Here is an 8,076-nt window from a genome sequence, read left to right on the forward strand (position 1 = left end):
CCGCGACATCGCCTTTGCCCCTGCTAACCCTGAGTAGCAGATGTGGGAGAGGAACCGTCTTGCCCGTGCTCTCCATTTCCCCTCTGCGCAGAGCAGCTGTCCCGCTCACTCCTAGTCACGGCTATTCAGAACCAAGGGAAACTCAGGAGCGCTGTCATAAACCCGTTCACAAAACGGTGGGGTGTGAAATGGTTGCAAAACACTTCCAAGGGACAACAGAGCTGCAGGTGTAAGTGACAGTTTCCTGAGAAGATGCTACATAGGGACTTGGAGACATCCCACTCTGCCAGAGATGCTCTGAATGACTCCATGAGAGGCTCTCAGCATCTCAGTGCCCTAGCGCCAGTGTCACAGCTGGTATTTGCCACGTAAGAGACCCTGCTTTCACTCTGTGCCTGCTCTATCGCCGTCCTGTCTGCAGGCAGGACTGTGCACGGAGGGGTGGATCAGAGCTAACCCAGCAGACTTGTTTCTCTGCTGCAGCAGTGAGTGCCGTGACCCAACCAGTTACAAAGCCACCTCTTCCCACTTGCTGTGTCTCAGCTCCCATCTGTAACAGGGACTGAAGCACTACTCTGCCTTCGTGTTGTTGGGTCACGAGCCACGGGCAACCAGAGAGAACCTCAGAGCTGTGGCAAGGGTACAATCCCCAACCTGCCATCTCCTCCCTGGCACTCTGCTCCTGGCCGCTGGCTGTCCCTGAAAAGAACTCGCCAGGCTCCCCGCATTCCCATTCCTACAGGCTCAAGAAATAAGTTCGGAGCTGAATGGTGAATGACAACAGTAGCGGCTCCCTGACAGCCAGAAACAGTTTTTCCAGGTAAAGCCTGAGCCGCTCAAGCGCACATCAAGGGACGTCAAATTTGGACTGCAACCAGGCTACGGGATGTGCCGGTGCTCCAAAGTGGTTTCACTGCAGGTCACCCCAGTGAGGGGGACGTTTGCAGGGGTGCCTTCCCTGATTTGCAGGGGGGGGTGTGTGTGTGTGTGTGCAGGTATTCCTTGTCCTTTTGTTCTCTTCAGAGCAGCCTTCGAGAAGAGCTGACTAGCAGCTCGTCTGCCTTGCGAGAGAGAGCAAAGAAAGGATGCTTGGCAATGAGCAGGATGGGGAGGGTGGACACAGAGTGAAGCAGCCAGACACTACCAGGCAACGCAGACACTGTCTGGGTGGATGATAAGCTGAAGTTCACTTCTGGCTGAGCTCTCAGCTCTTCTCCAGCTTTGGTAATACCGTTGGAAGAAGGATCTCAGTGCCACAGCCTTGCGTGGGGTATAATCCCGGGCACAACCTAAGCCAGTGCAATCAACTAGAGGGAAGGGTAAAACACCAGTGGCAGCCTGAGTTGCTCTCCCCTGCATGCAGGGAAGCTCCCTGGTCCCAGAGGAGGTAGGCAGCGTGAGAAGACACCGAGGTCCTCAACCAGACCCTGGCACCAGACCTCCTGGCAGGGCCCCTTCCATCCATCTCTCCCGCTCCTGCCAGGGCTTCTGTAAGCTCCCTGCTTCCCGCACAGCCATACTGCCTGCGGTGCTCTCTTCTTCCCCTGGCTGCAGGGGGACTTTTGCCCCTACTGAGAGCTGACGCTGCCATTCGGATTTGCTTTTTTCATGCACTGAGGCAGAGCTAGCATAAAATAAGTAGCATGCAGTCCTGTACTGGCCATCCCAGTTTTCCAAAGGAAAGGTCGTCCCTCTGCCACACAAGCAGCATTCAGGAAGCTCAAGGTTACTATAACACAGAAGAATCTAAGCCAGACATAAAATTTCCGTGCTGCACCTGCCGCAAGGCAAATTCACATTCAGAACAACTGAAGCCGTCCCTGTGAAAACCCCTCTGCTCCGGGATGGGTAGGTGCTATTAGAGCAATCCACACGTTCACAAATGAGGTGCGGTGATCTTTTGGGTCCCAGAGAGCAGAGTCCAGATCCCAGGTAGCGGCATGACCTTCCTGCTGCCCAGACAGAGGAGAGGCTGCTGTGCCAAAGCGGGTATTTGACTTGTACGACTGTTGGGCAGTGCACAAGAGGCCAACCATGAGCCTTCAGCACTTGCCTCTGAGGATACCGGCAACTGAACGGGAATGGTCTCATTTCAGCTGTGATTGATAGTGCTGAACAGGGCTCGGTGTGATTCCAGGCAGCTTGCTGGCATCCCCAAATCTGCACTGGTACCAGGAACACCGGCAGCCAGGGGCCCATGCTCACCTGCCCCTCGCAGTGCCTCTGGTTCAGGCAGGGAGCACTCGCTAATGCCCCAGCCTGAAAGAGAACGCACAAGCTGGAAGTTGGCTTCTTGAACGCACTCCGCGCTCTCCGTACTCACGGTGAGCCGGCCCTGGGCCGCACTCCGGTAACCACAGCGCATCCCTACAAATGCTACAGAGGGGGAAGAACCCAAACCGTGTGTTTGTTCGAGGGAAGCTGTGCCTATATCAGGCTCCCCAGGGAGGTGGTGGAGTCACCATCCCTGGAGGTGTTCAAAAAACGTTTAGATGTGGTACTTCAAGACATGGTTTAGTGGACAGGGTGGCATCAGGTATACAGTTGGACTTGATGATCTTTGAGGTCTCTTCCAACCACAATGATTTTATGATTCTATGTCTGTATGTGCTATTCCCCCAGCTCCAGAGCTCAAAAACATGCAGACAGATTTCTATGCCTGTGACAGGGAAGCTAGTGTTTTCACACACAACCTCAGCTTCTGCTTTCAGGCCAAATGCTTATTTTGAGGGCAGGGGAATGATCCAAAAAGCCCAAGTCCTGGGGAGAGCTGTCCTGTGAAACACAGAAAGGGCATATGGATCTGGGTCACTGAAACCAAAGCAGGAGTGGTCCCATCAGAGCTGTCCTCCTCGGAAAGTCCCCATGTGGGCACAACGTGGGGCTGTGCAGTAGCTGTCACTGCCAAAAGCATTGCCAGCCCTGTGACTAGTGTGGGAGGTTTATTCTAGGAGCAGGTACCAAAAGAGCTGGGAGCAGGGGAGGGATAAACCTCTGCCTGTCAGTATTGGGGGAACAAACATCTTGGCTTGTCCAGCTGGTTGGTTTGGGGCTGGAGCCCCATTGCTAGGAAGGAAAGTCACCCCCTCCTGCCATCAGCTGGACCAGCTGGGAGGTGGAGATCCTGGCTCCGTTCTCCCACAGAGGAGGAAGCTGGGGACAGATGCCCTCCTCTCCTCTCCCCCAGACCTCACCTCCAGCATCATCAGTCCAAGGCAGCATCTGAACATGAGCTGTGGATTCATTCCAGGGTCAGAATGGGGGAGCAAGGCACCCCTTACCCCCAACCTACCCTACCTGTCCTCCAGGCCAGCGGTGTCCAGAAGAAAGACATGTGGGTCACAGAGCTGACAACGGGGTTCTGTGCCCCCAGTGAGCCAACAGGCCCGTCAGCCAAGCTAACAGGCTAAGTGCTCTTTCTCCGGTCTCTGACATCTTTCCCTGTGTTGCCCCAGGCTCCGACGTCTCACCACAACACAGAATGACGGAGCACGAGGACTTCGCGAGCTTGGCTGGGTACTGGAACTCCTCTGACAGTTACCAGTTCAGCCCTGCCAGCGTCATTGTCCCTGTGGTCTTCTCCCTCATCTTCCTCCTGGGCACGGTGGGCAATAGCCTGGTGCTGGCGGTGCTGCTGCGCAACGGGCAAATGGGCCACAACACTACCAACCTCTTCATCCTCAACCTCAGCCTGGCTGATTTCTTCTTCATTGTCTTCTGCGTGCCTTTCCAGGCCACCATCTACTCCCTTGAGGGCTGGGTCTTCGGCTCCTTCATCTGCAAGGCTGTCCACTTCTTCATCTACCTCACCATGTATGCTAGCAGCTTTACTCTGGCTGCCGTCTCGGTGGACAGGTAAAAGTCTAAAGACGCCTTTGGGCTGGGGAAGGAGGACAGTCTAAGAAGCTGGGCTGAGTGAGGGCATGGGAAGATCAAGGCCCACCACCAGTAGGCAGATGGTTCAAACCCCAGTGATACTGATCCATACCAAAGGCGGTTTGGGGACCAGTTGTGTCTCCCTTGCCCTAACAACCCCCAAGCAGCACTTCCAGATCCCTCAAGTGCAAAGCCGGTGCTGCTCCTGTCTGCGCTTTCTGCAGGAAAAACCTGCCTTGCGGTCACAGCACTTGCGACCCAAGCTCAGCTCCCCGCTGTGCCACAGACTCCCACCGAGAGTCACCTAGCTCTGTATTAGAGGTGCCACTCGGCGCCTAACACCCATCCCCAAGCCACCATTTCAGGAAAGCATCATCAGCAGGCAGCAAGGTAAGCAGAGGGCACCGTAAAAGAAGCCACATAAATCCCCAAGAGAGATCCCAGTGCTGCAGTAAACACATTTCTCATTCCCCAGGGGCTGCCAGCCCAGCACAAAACCCGTCGTCCGGCAATTCCTGTTCCCCCCTCCATCCCCAGCCCTCCTGCACCCTGCACAGAAAGGCACCCGCACCGTGAGCCGTGTCCCTTCTTGGGCGCTCACCCAGGACACTCTGCCTCCGATCGGTGCCACCCACAATGTTCCCAAGGGTTCTGTAAGGCGACTGTGCCAGCTGCCCCACTTCTGGCTGAGCCCCCACTTACGGTCCAGGATGAAGAAGAAGTTGTCACTGGGGTAAGCGCCAGCCTTGACTGCCACAGAGAAGAACGTCCTGGCCCGTCTTGGTGTTTGTACAAAGACAAGATAGAGCCAAAGAGCCCTCTGCAATGAGGAGGTTCTCAGCACTGCAGGCAGAAGGAAATTTCGGTACCAGGGAATATCTGGGATGGGTTAAATCCCAGCAAAATGTGGTTGGGTTACCCTTCCAGCCCCCTTCCACTTCATCCTCCTCCCAGGTGCCACCTGCAGAAATGGGCACCTGGACTCAAACGATGATCTGACACTTCAGCAGTTCACCCACCTGGAGATGCCAGCGTACTCTGGTTGGGGACAGGGGGGGTTGCACAGAATCCCCAACAAAAATACCCCAGTCCTCTGGCTGCCCGTGGTTACACGGTTTGGCTGCCATCACGAGGAAGACTAGCGACTCCTCTTGCTTCCCTGCACCTACCCCACTTGCGTCCAGTCTGCCTCTCCAGCCAGCTCAGAACCGGGCGCAGCATCTCAAAAAAAAAAGTACGTTTTGACAAGGTGCTAGTGCCTGTGTTCTCTCCCTTTCTGGTGGCACTCGGGTGCTGCAGTGCAGTGCCCCACCATTTCGGTATGACCTGAAGTGATTCTCACAGAGCTGCCAGCAGCTTTCAGCATGACAGGACCAGCAAGGGTTTTGTCACGCACGTGGCCCTTCACACCAACTGCACGTCTTCTCTACCTGCTCTGGCCTTACAGTCCATCAGATGAGCATCCCTCTGCGGACGCTGGCAGGCTGAGGCTGCAGCAGTTGCACTCCTGTCTGTGCTGACAGCTCCTCTCCATCCCCTACCCACAAGCGCCAAGCCACCTTCTCTCCTTGCTGACGTCTACATCTTTGCCCTACGGTGTTGCCTGGAGGTGGGGGAGCAGAGCTGGCCATCACACCGTCGTTGGCCACTGTTGCTGGAGGGAGCAGACGGACCATCACTGCCTGCTTTGGGCTGGCCTCAGAAAGCAGACAGTACCAAAAGGCGAGGGTCCACCTGGTCCCTTCGGTACTAAGGCAGCCACAGCTCCAGTGAGGAAATCTCTGCCCTGCCAGGCTGATCTGAAAGCTGGAGAAGGCTGGAAATATGCCCTCAGTAGGCAGGAGCCTGCACAGTGCCCATCACCCGGTGGTTTCCCCAGGTCTTGAATCGTCAGGTCAGACCTCTTTCTGCTGGATAAATTCTGCCATGGTCTGCACAGCACCATCCCTCTGGCCCTAGCTCAGGGTCACAACCCGCTCCGCCAGGCACGGAGGGGTGAGCCAGGCTAAGCCTGTGGGAGGAGAAGCATCCTGGCTAGAAAGAGAAAAGCTGCTTTACCCAGGACTCTGTCCCAAAGAGTGTGAGATAACACGCAGGGCCACTGCTCAGGGACCTTCAGGAGGCTGAAGGAAACTCTCTTGTCCCTGGAGTTTATGTGGCCAGGCACAGTTTGGCTGAAATCTCAGTGCTGGTTGCTTTGCTCTCCCCTCCAGGTACCTGGCCATCCGCTATCCGCTGCGCTCCCGGGAGCTGCGGACCCCCCACAACGCGGTGGCTGCCATGGCTGTGATCTGGGGCCTCTCTGTGGTCTTTGCTGGGCCCTACCTAAGCTACTATGACCTGATTGAGTGGGAGTCCAGCTACATCTGCGTGCCTGGCTGGGAGGAATGGAGACGCAAGGTCATGGACACCAGCACATTTGCCTTCGGCTATGTCATCCCGGTGCTGGTCATTAGCCTCTCCTACACCAGGACCATCAAGTACCTGTGGACAGCAGTGGACCCCATGGAGGACATATCAGAGTCCAAGAAGGCCAAGCGGAAGGTAACCAAGATGATCATCATTGTAACCATCCTTTTCTGCCTCTGCTGGCTGCCCTACCATGTAGTCATCCTCCGGTACCTCTATGGAGACTTCCCCTTCAACCAGGCCACCTACGCCTTCCGCCTGCTTTCCCACTGCATGGCCTATGCCAACTCCTGCCTCAACCCCATCGTCTACGCCCTGGTCTCCAAGCACTTCCGCAAGGGCTTCAAAAAAGTTTTCAGCTGTCTCTTGAGAAAAAAGCACCGCAACAAGGTGCATGTGGCGCACGCTGCCCACATTGTGCCTGGATTTGAGGCAGGCTCCACTGAAGCGTCCCAGATACACGAGGAGAATAACAGATGCGAGCTGAACCCAGCCTCCACGGCAGTCCCCTCCAGTTCCTCCAAGCCTCTTCAAATTTCTTAGTGGCCAAGCTCCACACCATCTGCTAGCTCGGCTGTGTCATCAGTTTGAGGCCACCCTTCCCCACTGGATGAGCGAGGATGCTGGAAAGGCAAGCCAGGAACGACACCGCTTCTGGCCTTGTCATTCCTTCCCTTTCCATGCACCAACTGTTCTCCTGAGCCATCTCCCCACGATATGCTGCACGTAAGGGAAGGAACGGACCCAGACTTGCCCTTGATCTTCAAACCACCTGGACTCCAAGGACTAACGCTCCAGCTCCTCTGTTGACTCTCATCCTTCCAACTCCTCTGCTCCATGGACCCACTGCTCTGGACACATTGGTTGGTTGTCAGCGTCCCTTCTGCCTCCCAGTGCTCCGTCTGGCCAGACTGGCTCCCGCAGCAGGGATGGCAAGGGAGATGGGCACCACAGGCAGGGCCAGGCAAGCAAAGGTGGTGTGGAAGGTGCCTGGCACAGCCCGTGGATGGTTGCGGTGATGGCTTCGGTGCTGGCTGTGCTGCTGTCCCAGTGACTGGGTCCTCCCCTGGGATGCGGGGCGCGCTGTGGGCTCTCTGCATGTGTGGGATGTTGCTGCTGTACGTACCAGAGAAATGTCTTTCTAACCCAGAGCAAATAAATGCACTCCTCTCATCCAGGCAATAGTGGGGCCTGCGGTGGTCATCTGGGGTGGGGATGGGCTACCATGGGGCCTTTTTCCTAACTGCTGTAGATCATGGTACACCATGAAAAGCAAGCACTGAGCAAAGTCTGCAGAGCCAAACCCTGCCTGCTGTCCCCACTCCTTTCTCCACAGCCATGTTTACTGACGCAGTCTCTCCAGGTTGCTGTGCAGGTCAGTGCACAACTGATGTTTTTCTCCCAAGACAAATGACCTCCACCCTCCACAGTTAGGAGTCTACTGTCAGTGCACAAAAGCAGCTTTACCTGACCGCCACGCTTCAGAGGTCCCATGGGTTGGCCAGGAGCTAGTGGGCAGAGGCAGCGTTAAGCAGTTAGTTCAGTTATGGTTCCTCCTGCCTGCAGGGCACAGTCTTTGCGTGGGGGATCAAGGAGGCTCCCTGTCCCTGGTGGAGGAGATGCTCTTCAGGGCATGCTGAATCTCCTCTCAGGATCTAAGCACTCACTTGGTCCCCTGGACCTTCAGGAAGGAAAACTCTCATCTCCCTTACCAGGGCTGATTAGATGCAAGTGGGTGCCTTCCTGCCATTGCTAAATTGGTAGAGATCATGGAATCATAGAATATCTCAA

The 8,076-nt window shown here is 55.8% G+C and overlaps 1 protein-coding gene across 1 annotated transcript; it reads left to right on the plus strand.

Moving 5' to 3' along the window:
- The first annotated feature begins 3,477 nt into the window (after positions 1–3,477).
- Positions 3,478–6,882, plus strand: LOC104156656 (galanin receptor type 2-like). Its single transcript, XM_009697011.1, has 2 exons — positions 3,478–3,855; positions 6,090–6,882. The coding sequence occupies exons 1-2, from the start codon at positions 3,482–3,484 to the stop codon at positions 6,826–6,828; spliced, it is 1,113 nt and encodes a 370-aa protein (XP_009695313.1). The 5' UTR covers positions 3,478–3,481; the 3' UTR covers positions 6,829–6,882.
- The last annotated feature ends 1,194 nt before the right edge of the window (positions 6,883–8,076 follow it).

Source organism: Cariama cristata, unplaced genomic scaffold (genome assembly GCF_000690535.1).
Source record: "Cariama cristata isolate BGI_N322 unplaced genomic scaffold, ASM69053v1 scaffold22443, whole genome shotgun sequence".
In the NCBI taxonomy this organism is placed as follows: domain Eukaryota; kingdom Metazoa; phylum Chordata; class Aves; order Cariamiformes; family Cariamidae; genus Cariama; species Cariama cristata.